Here is an 18,535-nt window from a genome sequence, read left to right as displayed (position 1 = left end):
GAGGATTATTTCATTAATTATCTGTTGTGTTCTTTCTTTTGAATGTAAAACTTAACAGAGAAGATTATAATCCCCCCTGTCAAATTTTTTTTCTGCACATTTAGACGGGGCTTGCAAATTTTCCCCCCTAGATCTAATTATGCAGAAATATGGTACATAAAGCTACTGTGATTGAATGTAATAATAATTTATATCTGAACACTAATACTTTGATTTATCTGTGAAGGTTAACACACACCATAACCACACATTGCTGATACATTAATTCCTTCAATGTAAGATTCTATTGGTTGTTTATTTTAGGGTTCAGCATTGAAGTACATGTGTTCAGCAATAAAAGATATTGCTCAGGTGTTTGATTTAGTAGAACTTAGGTACGTTTGTTGATAAGTTTTTATTTTACCTATTCATCTGCCTGCAAGTATTGGTCAATATAGAAATAGCAAGATGTGGTATGATTGACAATGAAACAACTCTCGTGGAAGTTATTATGCCACCATTTTATAAAAAAGTTATTAAGAAGTAATGACCCTTCAACATTTTCATACTAATACTTCTCAAATTTATTTGGTCCTGTGTAATGTCATCATGTAAATTCAGAATCTTTTTAGCTCACCTGACCTGAAAGGTCAAGTGAGCTTTTCTCATCACTTTGCGTCCGTCGTCCGTCGTCCGTCGTCCGTAAACTTTTACAAAAATCTTCTCCTCTGAAACTACTGGGCCAAATTTGACCAAACTTGGCCACAATCATCATTGGGGTATCTAGTTTAAAAAATGTGTCCGGTGACCCGGCCAACCAACCAAGATGGCCGCCATGGCTAAAAATAGAACATAGGGGTAAAATGTAGATTTTGGCATATATCTCTGAAACCAAAGCATTTAGAGCAAATCTGACATGGGGTAAAATTGTTTATCAGGTCAAGATCTATCTGCCCTGAAATTTTCAGATGAATCGGACAACCCGTTGTTGGGTTGCTGCCCCTGAATTGGTAATTTTAAGGAAATTTTGCCTTTTTGGTTATTATCTTGAATATTATTATAGATAGAGATAAACTGTAAACAGCAATAATGTTCAGCAAAGTAAGATCTACAAATAAGTCAACATGACCAAAATGGTCAGTTGACCCCTTAAGGAGTTATTGCCCTTTATAGTCAATTTTTAACCATTTTTCGTAAATTTTTGTAATCTTTTACAAAAATCTTCTCCTCTGAAACTACCAAGACAAATTTAACCAAACTTGTCCACAATCATCATTAGAGTATCTAGTTTAAAAAATGTGTCCGATGACCCCACCCGCAAACCAAGATGGCCGACATGGCTAAAAAATAGTACATAGGGTAAAATGCATTTTTTGGCTCATATCTCTGAAACCAAAGCATTTAGAGCAAATCTGATGAGGATAAAATTGATCATTAGGTCAAGATCTATCTGCCCTGAAATTTTCAGACCAATCAGGCAACCTGTTGTTGGGTTGCTGCCCCTGAATTGGTAATTTTAAGGAAATTTTGCCGTTTTTGGTTATTATCTTGAATATTATTATAGATAGAGATAAACTGTAAACAGCAATAATGTTCAGCAAAGTAAGATCTACAAATAAGTCAACATGACCAAAATGGTCAGTTGACCCCTTAAGGAGTTATTGCCCTTTATAGTCAATTTTTAACCATTTTTCGTAAATTTTTGTAATTTTTTTACAAAAATCTTCTCCTCTGAAACTACTAAGACAAATTTAACCAAACTTGTCCACAATCATCATTAGGGTATCTAGTTCAAAAAATGTGTCCGATGACCCTGCTCGCGAACCAAGATGGCTGACATGGCTAAAAAATAGTACATAGGGTAAAATGCATTTTTTGGCTCATATCTCTGAAACCAAAGCATTAAGGGCAAATCTGATGAGAATAAAATTGTTCATTAGGTCAAGATCTATCTGCCCTGAAATTTTAAGACCAATCAGGCAACACGTTGTTGGGTTGCTGCCCCTGAATTGGTAATTTTAAGAAAATTTTGCAGCTTTTGGTTATTATCTTGAATATTATTATAGATAGAGATAAACTGTAAACAGCAATAATGTACAGCAAAGTTAGATCTACAAATAAGGCAACATGACCAAAATTGTCAATTGACCCCTTAAGGAGTTATTGCCCTTTATAGTCAATTTTTTACAATTTTCATAAATTTTGTAATTTTTTGTAAATTTTTACAAAGTATTTTCCACTGTAATTACCGGGCCAAGTTCATTATAGATAGAGATAGTAGTAAGGAGCAAGAATGTTCAGTAAAGTAAGATCTACAAACACATCACCATCACCAAAACACAATTTTGTCATGAATCCATCTGTGTCCTTTGTTTAATATGCACATAGACCAAGGTGAGCGACACAGGCTCTTTAGAGCCTCTAGTTTTCTGTTAGCTATTGTCCTTTGTTTGTTTGCAATATGCATTTCAACATGAGAATTCTGATCAAAAAAAGGTTTAGAGATACTCAAAACATGACTACAGACACAGGCAAAGCGAACAAGTTGGGATATATAAACGCTGTAAGATGGGTCTTAAGGAACATCAATGTCCGAAACAGGAAAATTAGCAATATGATACGAAAAATCTACCCTTTTGTAGTATTTTTTTGTGTAGAGTTTCCCATGTAAAACTGAAATATCGGAATCTAGAAAAGGATGTTACTGCTGTTTATATTTGATTTATTTAAAGTTCCTTTGGGTAACAGGATTTTAGTTGAATAAATCAAAACTGCAAATATGCATTTTCAATTACTCAGAAAGGATTTGAAGAATTGCCAAGATGTGTTAAATATCTTTTGATTGAAATTCTTCTCCTCTTTCAAAATTATGTATTCCTTATGCATTTATACCTCTATTTTCTTTCGTTTCCAGTCGTTTAATGGTTGAGTTTATAAACAATGTGCCAAAAGAAAGATTAACAAAACAGAAGTTGAAGTGTATAGATGACCTTGTACATAGTGATTTATTTAAATTTCCAGGTCAGTATGACTGTTTTATCAGAGATCATTATATACCTGATGCTAGTAGTATTACCAAAACTGTCATGCTCATAGGTCTTTTAGGAGACATACATTTGAAATGTAGATCCATTGTTTCTCCTTACTGGAGCAAGAGACTTCCATTGTGAACTTTACAGAAGCCTCTTTTATTCTTAGGTCTTTTAGGAGACAAACATTTGAACTGTAGATGGATTGTTTCTCCTTACTGGAGCAAGAGACTTCCATTGTGAACTTTACAGAAGCCTCTTTTATTCTTAGGGAGAAAAAGAAAACAAACACATAAATTTCTTTCCCGGTAAACAAATGGTATGCCTTACCATCAAATTTTTAATATGACAACAGACCATAAGAGAAATTTTTATTACTTTTGAACTTGATATCATAGATTATCCTCACAATATTGCCTTTAGTTTTTCTCTTATTTATTTATATCAGTTTCTTTGTTATTATATATGATCAATAAAGGTTCTGATATTTCTGATTTATAATACTAATTATTTGCAGAATGTCGTAGAATTCTACTTTCTATGATCCTCTCTCACACCAAGTCACTGATGGAAGAAAAGAAGGAGGAATTAGAAGACTGTATATTGGTACTTAGTGATATCATGGATGTCATGTATAGTAAAGATTTTGTAAGTTTCATTTGTTAACAATTATATTTGTATTCATCCATTCAAAATTTTATTTGTACTAAAGACACCATGCAAAAAACTGACTAAACTATAAAAATTTAAGATGAAAGCTATATAATTGGTGTATTGACTGAAAGAAACCCACTTAAGTGTATTGATATCTTGGTGAAATGAAAAATAAAAGCTATTGACAGGAAGTTACCAAGCTTGGACTTAGGGATGTTCACTCCTCTGTTTCAAAATAAGAAGCTTTTTATAATAAATGACTGTTATAAATTGATAGTTTATAAATAAGAAAACTTTAAAAAAATGAAAAAAATGAAAGGTCTGTGTCTATAATCAATTGAAAATTTGGCGGGAAATGATTCTCTCAAGATTTTTCATACATTTAACATTGGAACCTTTTTCTTTCAAAAAGTATAAAAAAATAAAAAGGATTTTATAAAATTTTCAAAAATGGCTTTTTAAACTATATGTAAGTAAAAATATGAAATGAAAAGTAGGGGTTATCCGGCAAAATTTTTATTGGCACTCCTTGGATAAAACTAGTGGATTGCGAATATTTGACAAAAAGTCAAAAACAAATGTAGCTAACAACATCCTTAAACAAAAGTTGCTATCAAAACTTTCTCCTGTTTCTATTGTTCAGCACAAATATTTTGAGAATATGAAGGAAACAATTTTTTATCCAAAGTGAAGTCAATACTGGTTTACCATTGTTTATCAACCCATGTGTGAGTGTCTTTCTTTCTGTATTTTTTTTTTTTTTTTTGGATGCATTTTCCTCAGCAACTACCAATGGTAACTTCTTAACATTTTGTTTCAAACTTCATCTAGTTCAGCTATACTGTTATACTTAGCTATACTGTTATACATTTCAGATCTGTCAAATATTCACCGGCAGTTTAATGACTACACATATTTCATCTAAATGTTAAGCACAAATAAAATATATTTGTTATATTTCAGGGTTCTCATGAGGAGGACATAGAAGAAATTATCAGAATGAACTTAAGAACTATCATCCAGGCAGCCATAATTTTGGAGAGAAAATCCAAAGTAGCAGTAAGTTTGTATAAAAAGAGGAAAATTTTAAAATGCGACATTCTGTGCCATTTTCATATCTAACTACCATATTGCCAGTGGTGAGAAAAGAAAAATGATAGCATTAATTGGTTTTTTAATATTGCCAATTATTTAAAGGAATTTTTGTTCCTAAATTTTAGGCTGATAAGCAATATTTTTGTAATTAGAACAGTAAATTTTTGTAAGTCCAATTATGATGTATGAAAAGGAAAACAGACTCTTCAAAAGAAGTCTTCTACCAAATTCTATAACAAATATTAAGAATCTATGGTCCATTTAAAAAAAATTAGAAAAAGCTAATTTTTGCATTCACATAAAATGAGTCAGAATTATTAATGTTATTTCCCTAACATTTATATAAAGTTAAAATCAATTTAAACTAACAAAAAGGTAAATGGAGTGTGTATTGAATCCTATTGACTGTTGAAATCATTTCATTTTAGTCATCAGCTGTGTTATATTGCAGGGTAATACATGTATTCCATATCACATCATGCCAAGTTGAATAAATATTTAGTTTCTCAGGCAACTACCTCATAAGTCCAAAAGATGGGAATTAGTCCTTGCTGTATTCAGTATAGTTTGAAAAAAATAGAATTCTTCTAAACAAAATGGAAATTAGTTTTAGGCTTCCTCATCTAAAAATAATTTGACCTGAGAAGCTCAATATTTATTATACACGGCCATAGCTGTTTCATGTAGTCAACACCATTAGCAGTTAACAGTGCATGTCTCTCCATTCATTCTACGTGTAGTACTGTCTGTTCATGTAAATCTCTGAAGCACTTTATTTCTAATATCAGTTTCTGATATCATTTTCAGACACAAAAGAATAATTTAGAATCTTTGTATATTTATTGAAAATATATCTGCATTTCTCATTGTATTGTTTTAGTAGACAAGGATTTTCGAAAAAAAACACTCTTTTCTACTGTTTCATTTAAACATATATTTCTCTGTGTATTTACTGTTATCTTTCATAGGAGAGAACATACATATCACCTCATGCATTTAAATTACACATTCTACATGCAGCTTATTTACTGCATCCATAATCCGTAAAATCATTGTAAAAGGAGATTTGTAAATAGATCGATATATTCAAGGCATGTTATATTACATTAATTTGTGTTTGCATTACAAGTGCTAACAAGATGTCTTCATATAAATGCAAGTATGCTTCAAGTTGAGTAAGATGTATCTACACATTTATCCAACAGTCTGTTAGATATGTTTTATAATATAGACTGTCCTGAAATATGCCCCTTTAAACTAAAAAGATGATTTTTTTTTTGTTAGAATACAGTATCTTAATCTTAAATCATATTTTCAAGAAATGAAGTTGATTTAATGCAATAGTTGTTGTATTCAATCCAACCAGATAAGCTGAAAGTCAAAACCTTGAAAGCCAGATGAACAAATCTTACTGATGTGAACAAAATGAAAGAAAAGTTGAAATTGCTAATCTGAAACTCAGCTTGGAATGAACATTCACAATAATTTGTGAGAAAAGAAAATTAAAAACCTATAAAAAAAAATCTTTTTTTGTTTGGTATATTAATTTATTCGTTTGAACATGTACCAAGCATTCTGAGAGGATGCTCTGAGCTTTTAGAATTAACAGGCACATCTGAATAGCTTTATTTAATATCAATTAACATGTTTTATTGAGGCAACTGTAGCCATTAATCCATTTAATAGCACTGTCATTAAAATGAAAGCAAAAGTATAATAGCTTAATAACATCTATCTGCTGTACACCTGTAAAGGTTTTTAGTTGTAATACTGTAGTCGGTTTGATGTTTATAATATTATTTACCACTTTAAGAAATCATGGCAGGAGACATTTCTTTTTCAGACAAGTTGTGTTGCTGTGTTATTAAGTGTTTTAAGACAAATGACAGATAGACATTATAAAATGTATGTGGAGGAGTTTTCTTACACAATAGACTTACGTGATTTCCTAATGGAAATATTAATATTATTCCGAGTTTTAGTGGAAAATACAGTATTTCCTTCAGATTGGGTAGAGATGATCATGTTACAGAATAGGTATGTTGAAGTAACATCAGTTCTTTATTGGGTAACATTAGTTCTTTGTTGGGTAACATCAGTTTTTTTTTAGGGAACACTAGTTCTATGTTGGACAACACCAGTTCTTTGTTTGGGAAACACCAGTTCTTTTTTGGGGAAACATGTTCTTTGTTTGGGAAACATCAGTTCTTTGTTGGGGTTTAAAGTAAAAGTAACATGTAGTATTATTTGATCTTTTATTATGCACAATAAGGATACTGTGGATTCATTATTATTCGTGAAATACCAATTTTGGTGGATTTCGTAGGTATAGTCGAACCACAAATTTAAAAGTTCAACCAAGTTTAAATTTTCTATAGGTTTGTATGCAGACTTTGGTAAAAGCATGAAATCAGATAGCCATGAGAAGACAATTTTTTCTCAATCCACAAACATTGGAACTCACAAAAGTAAAAGAATCCACAGTTAATGACACTTGCATTGTACTTTGTTTAGTTTCTACTACAGTGAAACCTGTTTAAACAGAACCCTAACTAAAATGAAAATCTGTCTACACCAGACAAGATCAAAATTCCCTTTATATTAACATCCATTTATTATATTATTACTATACCTTCACTCTAGGAGTAGGGGCTTAATCTCATTTACCTTGTCAATCCATCTGTTCATCCTTTCATCCAACATATATTCCTGTCACACTTTTATCAGATACTATTGAACAGAATTACAACATATTTGGTCAGCAGCTTGACATGAGTTGAAACATGTGAGTGCTTTGGGATCTGCCAGACACCTTCTTCCTGTTTTCTTTACTTTGAATTACAATTAGGGATATGCTTGCGTTCTAATTTGAACCAATATAAATTTAAACACATATCTAATCATCACATGTTCTTCAGTCTTTATTAAGGGCTTCTTTTAAGACATGTATAACTGTTTAAGAAATCATTAATAAATCATATAAGTAGAAAGTTTGAGTGTACCAAATCACCACTTTGCCTAGAAAGAATTTGTACTGTTATACTAGAATATGACAGTTATTATCGATTTGTTCCATCAATGGAAGTTATATCATTCTGATGACTGTTAAAACAGAAATTAAAAAAAAATATATATGGAGTGGATACACATGTGTCAACAGAAATTTTTATTGTAATAACAACATAAAATATTTTCTTTTTTGCAGCATAATACTACGTGCCTTAAGATTTTTTGCTCACACAATTTATGAAAAGTTTTCTACAGATTTTGAGGAACAGGTACGTCAATTTTACCAGGTCAATTAATAAACAATAAAATGGCATGCTTGTATATAAAAGTAAGCTTCAATATGTTAAATCCTATTGGAAATTTCATCTTTTAAAATATAATTCTGTCAAATTTGTTGGTTTTACCCATCTGGATGAACCAGTTTTTATAAATGCCTTGGAAAGGTTTAAATTTTTATATTGTCAAAGCTGAAAGAAAATTGTATTGTCTTCAAACAAAAAGTTTAGAGAATAAAGTTTTCTTGATAATATCAGTCACTGTTGTATAGTATTTATCAAAACCCCCCAAAAAATCATCTGTTTTAAGTACATCATAAACAGAAAAATGTTACATGGCTTTTTCAAAATCACCCTGTATCAATTGATACAATACTCAGAGCTCTGCTCAACAGAATGTATTGGTTGAAGGTTGATACAGCGTGTGATATTGATAAAGCCATATTAAGTACACTTGGCTATATTCTCAAACAAATGATAGTGTGATATTGAAAATGCCATATAATAATCTTTATGCATATAATGATTTCTGACAGGGAGTGTAGATAGTTTTGTTCTCCACAATTTTTTCCAAATACAGTATTTTAAATAATGTGTATAAACTCACTATATATATATATATTTTCTTTCAGTTATGGAGCTGTTTCTTCCATTGTGCAATATCATTCCTCACACAGAGAGCGTTACAGTTAGAACAATTTACACCATCTAAAAGAACAAAAATTATATCACGGTAAGTTCAATCCTGGAAAAGAGTAAAACATAATTTTGTTTGAATCTATGCAAATGATCACAGTTTTTTCAATTTACACTTATAAGTGACCCCATTAACATGATTTTTTAAAAAGGGGGTGACTTGGCTTTCAAATTTTAAAACTCCTTAAAATTTGAACTTGACAAGCAAAATCAGTGGGAAATCAACCTTATAAAATGAAAAACAGAATAAAAAATTTTTTGACAACCAGTTTTTGGCCATCTACACCTAAGCTTGTACCTCTTGATATTTTCTTTATCTTCAAAAATCATGTACTGTGGGAGCAATTTAAAAAAAAAACACTATTCATGAATACTTGATTGCTTAGTTTTGACAATTCTACATACGAGTCTTTAGGAAGAACCAGTAATTTGTTCACTTCTGAAATAAGTAAGTCAATCACCAATGGATGCCCCTCGAAATCCATGAAAATTAGAACCCCACTTATACTAATGAATCCACAATAACTGAATTATTTGATGACAGTCCCTTCTGTTTTATACTGTATTTTAAATGGCAAACAGTTTTTTCTGATTTTTTCTCCTTCTGTTTTTTTATAGATACAAGGATATGAGAAGAGAGGCTGGGTTTGAAATTAGACATATGTGGTTTCATTTAGGTAAGTTTTGTAAAGCATTATATACTAAGAAGTCGTCTACAGGTCAAACAAATACACAGAACATTGAAATTCTGAGAAACAAATAAAAAATAACAAAATTCTATTCAATATGTATTTTGTTTGAGTGTATTATGTTTTGCTTCCTAGATTTTTTTTCCTCTCAGTTGAATCATGATACTATTAGCTTTGAAGGTTTTTAGCTTGATAAGAAATATTATTCATTTTATAGTCAGAAGTTCTGTAGTAATGTATTTGTCTATTTTTCTGTCAATCATGAATAAAGTTTTGGCGTTAGATATTGTGTATGCTTCTGATGGATTTATGGGCAATGGAACTTATTCACTGATGAAGGCTGAATAGTAACCTCTAGATGTCAGTTTTGTTGAACTTTTGTTTCATGGTTACTGCCTCATTACTGTTTACCCAATATCTCCCTTTATTTATAATTACTGACAAACTTATTATATTTTTAGGACAAAATAAACAATATTTTATACCTGGTTTGGTAGGACCTATACTTGAAATGACATTAATTCCAGAGCAAGGTAAGTAATCTGTTTATTGTTTCTGTTATCATTATCTTTTCTATTTACCAAAGACCATGATACCATTTTTTATATCATACTTCATGTCAAAATGTCAGATTTTGATTGGTTTATTCAAGGATGATAATTTACTCTATCACATGGCTTATAATCAATTTCCCTTCAAGGAAACACTTGATCAGTTGTTTAATTCTTACCGAATGGTTGTTATATACAAGAAGTTTAGTTTATTACTTTTGATTTAAAATTTAAAAGACATTATTACATTATTAACCCAACATTCTGTATAATAGATTGAATAACTCATATCTAAAAGGTTGGTAGAGAGCAGATTGTTACCCCTCGAAAAAACATTGTCAACCTTAGCTTGGCATTGTTTTGCATTTTAATATTCCATAAATTTTGATTTATGTTTCACTATTCTTTTGAATATTCATTGTCAAAGTTTTATATCTGAAGTTGTATTTAACTTTGAAAGTTTGCTATATATGTTAAAATATGTCTTTTAATTTACAGAGAAAAAGTCAGGACACTTTGTATAGATCTATTTTATATTACAGAATTAAGAAAGGCCACAATACCAATATTCTTTGACATGATGTCCTTTGAATTCAATGAGATAGATTCTATAACTGGAAAAATCAAAGGAAACTTTTCTCAGGTATTTTTATGTGAAAGGATAAGAAATACACTCATTACAGCTTGAAATATTTGTCACTGTAAAACACAGATACAAAAATCTCTTCTTTGTTATGTTGTAAGTGATTCCAGTAATTTCCTGAAATACAAATGATAACTATTTAAAAGAATAATCACTTTTATAGAAAATTAAACTGTATTAGTTAACAAGCTCTTCTGAAAAGATACACCTTTAAACTATAGATTGATATGATATTGAATAGAAATAATTTAGTAAACCATGCAATTTGGTTTGATAATTGAGCAAGGGATATTAGACAATGTGGTACATTCAGTTTGAGTGCAGAAATCATTACACTTGTGTGCATGTTCTTGTTGCATTTGCATGCATTTAATCTTGTTTAAATACAGGTAATAAAGATCAAATGGACTGTAGACCATTGATTAGAATTGTATATTCCCAATAACATTTAATGCTTATATTTAAACAGGTGGAGAATGAGTTAATTATGAAACTGGATGCTTTAGTAGAAGGAGGATGTGGTGATGAAGAATATAAAGAAATGATATATGTCATGTAAATACTTATTATATCTGTCTTATTAAAAAAACAAATCTAAATAATTTGCTTTCATAAACTTCTGTGGGTACACTTTCGCTTTCAAATGAGGTTACTCAAAAGAGTCAAAGTAAAGATTGAAAATCAAAGAAAATGAATAAGAAACAAACAAATAATTTAACTGTCAATGTGATACATGTCAAGTATTGATACACATATTTTATACAATTTGGAAAGAAATTTTTTTTTGTGATTTAGTCACTTGCTTCAATTTTGATAGTGGCTGAGTTGTCCAAGTAGTTCAATTACTGTATCACTAGCCTGTCAACAATAAGGTTATGAGTTCAAACCCCCCATGTGCCTGACTCCAATCTTAATTGACAAAGATTGTCAGTTTTCCTGTCAATGATTGATGGTTCTCTGCAGGAACACTGGCTACCTCCACCAATAAAATCTGACTGCCAAGAAATAGCCAATAGTGCTGAAAGTGGCATCTAACACCATTCAACCCATCAATCAATTTTGATAAGTTCATTCTGTAATAATTGGGTCAAAAGTTACCAAAATCACAAAATTATTATAAATAAAATCATTTGTGAAACAATAGGAAAAGTAATCATTTTTTGGTTTCATTGCATCTTAATGTACAAACTTAAGTTCTTTATTGCTGTTTTTTTACCCAGATTATCCCAGTTATGTAAAGGTCATTCAGCAATGATGGAATCAGGAGTCAATTTTGTGAATACAATCAAAGAGTTACTACAAAGACTTTTAGAATATAGGAAGATTATACAGAACGAGATTAAAGAACATCGAATGAGTTGTATTGTTAATCTGCTGGTAAGTGTTTCAAAAATCTTTAAATATTTATTTTATTTATAATGGAAAATCTATCTTAATTTAATGATTGTTCCAGGCATGAATGGTTGATACCTAAGAAGTTAGGTTTAAATCAATATTTGTAAAGGATTGAAGAAAATTAAAAAAATCCTGAAGTCTTTTGTATTTTGAAAAATTGTTATCCATTTATTTCTTCCATTATTTGCGAAATGCCCTTGTTGAAAGTTTTTTTTTTATGTCATTGTCATAGCATAATGCACAAATGGGGGTAGCTTCTTTGGGGGCATTGAGAAACCTTCAAGGATTTGTGTAAAATAGTATCAGAAGGTGCTATTGATAAAGGAATATATATTTTCATTTACATTTGATAGCTGCAAGTACCAATACTGCAGCATTTGTTCTATCATTATGATCATTTTTTCTTTTGGTTTATTCATCAAAACTCACCGCCACAAAATAGCATAATAGTGCTGAAAGTGGCGTTAAACATCAATCAATCAATTTATTTTGTCTGATTACAGTATTTGTATCTGTTCATTTTGTTTAAAAATATAACTTCAAGTTGAGCATTTGTCTATTTATTCTTTTTTACAGAATTTTTACCACGATATTGAAAGACAGGAAATGTACATAAGATATCTATATAAACTTTGTGATCTTCACCTTGAATGTGAAAACTATACAGAGGCAGCTTATACTATAATGTTACATGTTAATTTACTCCAAGTAAGTATGACTTGACCTTCATAATGATTTATTGTTTAATTTTAAGTACCGGTAGTGACTTCTTAGTCAGCGACATGTAGTGGTTAGTATTTTTGTACTCTATCAACATCAATTTGAGATTTCCACTTAACTACTAACCATATTTGGAGATTTAGAAACTATTGGGTTTTTTTTTGCCTGATTAGATACCATGATTTTGTTTGGAAGCTTGAAATGAGAAAAATCAACAGCTAAATATTTTTATTTGAGGAAACAACTTGTATTTTAAACAATCAATGGCTAGCAGGAAAAATTTCTGTCATTTTTTTTTTTTTAAATGGTCCAAAGAGTTTGGACCTTAAGTTACATGTTTTTAAAAGTGACCTATAAAAACTCTTGTGCATTCTTTTTAGCTCATTTGACAAAGGGCCAACACTTGGTGTCCAGTGTCTGTCGTACTTCATAACAATTTAAACGAATCTTCTCCTTTGAAACCATTGAACCAATTTAAACCAAACTTCACATGATTGATCCTTATGGTTTGATGATTATAGTTTTGGAATTATACTATGGTCCATCAACTAACATTGCAGCTATTGCTAAAAATAGATCATAGGGGTAAAATGCAAGTAATTGTTTAATATCTTGAAAACAATAAAAGAAAGAGAAAATCTGACAAGTCAAATATTGTTCAGAATGTCAAGATCTACGTCTTTTTTCCCCATTTGTATCCAAACTATCAGATGACTCTACAGGAGTTATTGCTTTTAAATGACTATTTTTGACCAATTTCCTCCTGTCATCTTAAAACTATAATAGATAAGACAGAAACTTCAAAAGCAATACAATATCTACAAAAAAAAATCATATTATAAAAAATTTGAATTGAATTTGAGAAATTGACATAAATGTAGAAACTTAAATATTACTTTTTAAGTGGTCAGATGAACCCTTACCACCCATGTTGCAATGTAATTGGCATCTAGAGGCACAGACACAGAGACAACTCAAAGAAATGTTATACTATGATATTGTAGGATACTTTGACAAGGGAAAAGTAAGTTTTTCTCATTTCCATTTATTGATCAACCAAGCTTGAAAGCTTTTCTACCTTCAGGTTTTTTATATCAGAACTTTTTTGTATGAAATTAAAAAAAATTAAACTATAAAACAATTTATATCAACAGTTTAGTATTTTAATTTTTTGTTGCTTTTTCGGTTGTTGTAGTGCAGAAAGCTAAATAAATTCCACACATAGGGCTTCTTCATTCTGTAAATTCATTCATTATTGCATGTATTAATTATTGCAATTGTTTGATGATAGGTACAAATGCAAGTTTATTTATTACGATTTCAGGTAATGCTGCATACGAATAATACTATCAAAATTTTAGTGTTAGTTTTTATTTCTGCGACACTTATCTTGTCGCAATGATAAAAACATTGCGAATTTACAGCAATTATACCAGGATTTAGATATAGTGGGTTCACCTATTTAAATTAGTTGTCATGCCAATTTTACTTTTGTTTGTTAAGGACACATCACTTCATTTATATTTTACAGAGACTGTTGTATACTTTTTTTTCTTTACAGATGTGGGAAAAGGGTATTCAACTGTGTAAAGAATTAGCCCAGTTATATGAACAAGAATTGTTTGATTATGAACGTCTGAGTGTAATACTTGTAAGTTGAAATATATTGTCTCAATTATAAGACATGTTCAGTATATCTCCTTTGATGAAAATAATGATCATAACTAAATAGATCCATGAGTAATTTGTTTCTTGAAAAATTTGTAAGTCAACAAATGACTTTGGCAATTTTATCAAAATTAATTTAATGATAACCAAATGTCACAAGAAAAACAACAAAAAACAGCTTTATAGCTAATTGCTGGTAGATTTTTGTGAAAAAAGCGAGGAAGAGGGAATAACGGAATGCTTTTTGTTTGTACAATAGCCTTTAATATGCAATTGCTTCAGGCATTGTTAATTTAAAATCAATTAGAGTAGAGTTAAAAGTAACATATCTTAAGATTTTTTTGAAGTTTCATGCAATCAAAACACTAGTGTCACTGACTTGGTAGCTCTACCTTTACATTGAAGAAAAAAAGTGCAAAGTGCTGTGAGTTAAACATTCTTTAGATCATATCTATTTCCATATCAAGGAATTTATTATAATATATACGCAGATATTCAAATAACAAAGGGGCCTCGGTGGCCGAGTGGTCTAAGTAGTTACTACTGTAATCACTAGCCAGTCAACACTGAGGTTGTGAGTTCGAACCCCGCTCGTGCGGGTGCACTCGACTCCAATCTTAATTGACTAGGATTGTCAGTTTTCCTATCGAAGGTCGGTGGTTTTCTCCGGGTACTCCGGCTTCCTCCACCAATAAAAACTGGCCGCCACGAAATAGCCTAAAAGCAGTGCTTAAAAGTGGCGTTAAACACCAAAAATCAAATCAAATCAAATCAAATAACAAAAGGATGTGTAGGTGTATAACTATACTATACTTAAATATGTACTTAAGCACTTTGATTTGTATTGTTTCAGTTCTTTAATAAATCTTTAATTTTATGTCATTTATGTCATTTGTTGAATCAAACATAACACTGCTATTATTTTATATTTTGCAGAGACGACAAGCAGACTTGTACAGTCATATCATATCAAAACTCAGACCAGACCCTGAATATTTCAGAGTTGGATATTTTGGCAGAGGTTTTCCTTCATATTTGCAAGTAAGAAAGATGTATCAGATAATAACAAAATCACATATTTATTCTTATTTTGAAAAATTGTTTTTCGTCCTGAACATGCATGAAATACTTTCCACTGGACATTAAGCAACCAACAATCAATCAATCAAAGATTATTTTTGTTTGATTGAAAGAGTTTAAGTCTCATTAGCAATCATACCACATCTTTGTATTTTACTTTAAATAGTTGTCTGTGTATTGTTTCCTAATCTTTATTTCAAAAAAAATATGAACTGTTCCATCCATGTCATTATTGCATTTAAGCAGATACACTGGGAGTTGCTATATTGTAGTAAGTATTATAATCATATGCCTTTATTTCTGTCATATTGATTGTTGTTTATTTTATTTCAGAACAAAGTATTTATATACAGAGGTAAAGATTATGAGAGGTTACCAGATTTTAATGCCAGGATGCAGACATTATTCCCAAATGCTGAAGTAAATATTTATTGTATAATGAATTCACATATTATATTATTTTTAGTAGACTTACTTTATTGAATTTTGCAGACATTCCTTTTAAGCTTAAATTTTCTTATGCATAATGTGGTTTAAAAGAAAAAAAAGATATGGTGAAACCATCAATGAATTGAACTATGTATTGAATTGAAAAGTTATGATTTATGACACGTAAACACTACACACTCTCCTGACAAACCAAAGGCATAGGAAAAGGGCTTATATTGCTGTTCTTCATCTCAAAGTCATTGTAAGGTTTTTTACAAAAAACAGAAGACCAGTCCTTACTGCGAGTTCAAAATGGCCCCTAGCACTGGTATGAGAAGATGTTTTTGCATGATGTCCATCAACCTACAATTTTCTATTATAAGTACACAGCTGTGGGTAATAACAACAAACTATAACTATGACGATCATGGAAATCTAACAAAAACTGTCATAAAATGCCAGACAATCTCATTTTGACTTCATTTTTATAGGCCCTTTTACAGGATGTATTATGGTCGTCCGTCCATCTTTCGTCAACATGTCGTACAATAACTCGAAAACACTTTAACTAATTTTCATGAAACTGGTGAATTGTTTAGATTTTATGTTTTCTAGTTATTGGATTTTATTTATAAAAAAAGGGGGGATTTTCCATTGCTCGGACAATACCTCGAAAACACTTTAACCAATTTTCATGAAAACCAATTTTCATGAAACTTTGGTGACTGGTTTATATCTATTAAAATAAGCTCCTTTTATTTTTTTATAAATTTCTGATATGACATTGAGGAGTTTTTTGTTGAAAAGGCGACAGGCGTATCATGCGCTCAAGGCACAGCTCTTTATTATATCAGTTATCATAACTATGCTGTTATCAGGCCTATTATCTATTCTAGCTTATTAAAATGATCATATTTTAAATCATAAGTATTTCATTTTCTAATAAAATATTGTAATTTTGTAACATTAAGCCTTTTAATATCAGCCAATTTGCAAAGTTTGATTTTTACTACATAGCAGCTTACCTAACTTATTATGGCTAATATAAGTGTAAGGCTTGTCACAAGCATGAGTTATTCAGTCTTGAAATCAGAAAAAATGATTTTACATCTTATACATATGACAGACTCCTAAGCCAATAATTCCAGAACTATAAATTTTCAGCTGGAGTTTTTCAACAGGAAATTTTCTAAAATAAGTGTTATAAGTTATTCATTCATATGTATTTATTGATATTCAGTCTATTTATTACCAAAAAAATCATTTCCAATTAGTGCATACGATAAACTCTTGAGCCAATTCCAGATCTATAAATCTTCAGCTGGAGTTTTACAACTTGAAGTTTTGAGTAATTGTCAATAGAAATATAGAAAATTTTTCCAGGATCATTTCAGGTAGGGGATCCCATGAAGGTTGGAGGATCGCATGCTTGACAATTTATTCAAGGAACAAGCTGTATCCCCTACATATCTTTCAGCAACAAAATATATGTTGTATTATGTATTTCAGTTGATGAGATCATTGCAGCCTCCATCAGAAGAATTGAAGGAATCTGATAAAGAATGTATCCTTCATTATATTGTGTTTGGGAAAAGGGAGAAAGTTCATTCTTATATGTAGTTCCAATACACATACACACATGTAACATGCATTTAATTTGTAGTAGTAAACATATTTTTATCTTTGATATCATTTATCATATGGTTCTTGAAGGGAAGCTAGATGCCAAATGCAAAATACATGATGAACATGCATGATATATTTGCCACTGGACATAAAGCAAACATCAATCAATCAATCAAAAAGGATGATGTTAAAAAAGTTACAACTGATAACTTCTTGTCTGTTAACAATTTGAATAGAAGAAAAAAATACAAAGTGTTATTGATTATTTTCATAGTTATTGCGAACCACTAAAAATTTTTAAAAAAGAGTCATCTCCTCTTGGTCAAGGTATTTAAACTTTTGTCAGTTCGCTTGACCCATCGAATAAATACAATAGCTATTGTTCTCTGTGTAGTTTATTCACTGGGACCTTTAAATTTCTTCAAAGAAAAATCCACCATGAGTGATGGATTTCTCTTATAAGAAATTTAAAGGTCCCTGTGAATAAACTCCAGAGAATAACATCTATTGTATTTATTAGATGGGACAAAAGAACTTACACAAGTTTAAATGGACAGGTAACCTTCAAGTGAATCTGTGGAAACGTATCATTTCTTTCGCAATAAGAAGTGATATAAATTAACATATTATACAGAGGAGTTTGATAACCTTTGTGAAAACAAGTTCATGAACCCTTTTACCCTTTTTTTGCTTCTTTCATCAATTTTGGAATACAGTTATTTGCTTGTTTAATTTTGAGTGTAATATATCATTTTTTTCATATGAAATGATTTGATTGACACTCATCCTGAATATTTACTATTAATTGGAAGTTTTTATATGAGTTATATATATTTCTTGAGAGTTATGTTTCATATAGACCTTAACAACTCTGTAGACCTGCAGATTAATTCTGTCTCACCAGTTTTCGATCTCCATGTGAGATTTGGCGAGAAGCATGTTAGTGAAAGAATTCAACAGTAAGTTCTAATACTTAATAAAAGTTGATTTGTCTTAT

General features: G+C 30.4%; 1 protein-coding gene across 8 annotated transcripts in view; it reads left to right on the top strand.

Moving 5' to 3' along the window:
• Positions 1-18,535, top strand: part of LOC127733236 (dedicator of cytokinesis protein 1-like) — an 81,903-nt gene that overhangs the window by 41,898 nt on the left and 21,470 nt on the right. For 6 of the 8 annotated variants that reach the window (XM_052242542.1, XM_052242544.1, XM_052242543.1 and 3 more), the window contains 20 exons: positions 304-374; positions 2,894-3,000; positions 3,526-3,656; positions 4,626-4,721; positions 5,186-5,209; positions 6,601-6,794; positions 7,963-8,035; positions 8,674-8,774; positions 9,356-9,414; positions 9,888-9,959; positions 10,520-10,620; positions 11,090-11,175; positions 11,841-11,997; positions 12,592-12,723; positions 13,640-13,759; positions 14,297-14,386; positions 15,340-15,444; positions 15,817-15,903; positions 17,422-17,476; positions 18,416-18,497. In XM_052242542.1, coding sequence (XP_052098502.1) covers positions 304-374; positions 2,894-3,000; positions 3,526-3,656; positions 4,626-4,721; positions 5,186-5,209; positions 6,601-6,794; positions 7,963-8,035; positions 8,674-8,774; positions 9,356-9,414; positions 9,888-9,959; positions 10,520-10,620; positions 11,090-11,175; positions 11,841-11,997; positions 12,592-12,723; positions 13,640-13,759; positions 14,297-14,386; positions 15,340-15,444; positions 15,817-15,903; positions 17,422-17,476; positions 18,416-18,497 — 1,943 coding nt within the window. The remainder of the gene's footprint in view (positions 1-303; positions 375-2,893; positions 3,001-3,525; positions 3,657-4,625; positions 4,722-5,185; positions 5,210-6,600; positions 6,795-7,962; positions 8,036-8,673; positions 8,775-9,355; positions 9,415-9,887; positions 9,960-10,519; positions 10,621-11,089; positions 11,176-11,840; positions 11,998-12,591; positions 12,724-13,639; positions 13,760-14,296; positions 14,387-15,339; positions 15,445-15,816; positions 15,904-17,421; positions 17,477-18,415; positions 18,498-18,535) is intronic. The other 2 variants (XM_052242545.1, XM_052242540.1) reach the window with 1 other exon arrangement.

The sequence above is a fragment of the Mytilus californianus genome, unplaced genomic scaffold, assembly GCF_021869535.1.
Source record: "Mytilus californianus isolate M0D057914Y unplaced genomic scaffold, xbMytCali1.0.p SCAF_3, whole genome shotgun sequence".
In the NCBI taxonomy this organism is placed as follows: Eukaryota; Metazoa; Mollusca; class Bivalvia; order Mytilida; family Mytilidae; genus Mytilus; species Mytilus californianus.
The sequence above is the reverse complement of the archived record's forward strand: the minus strand, read 5'-3'. Positions and strand labels throughout refer to the sequence as shown.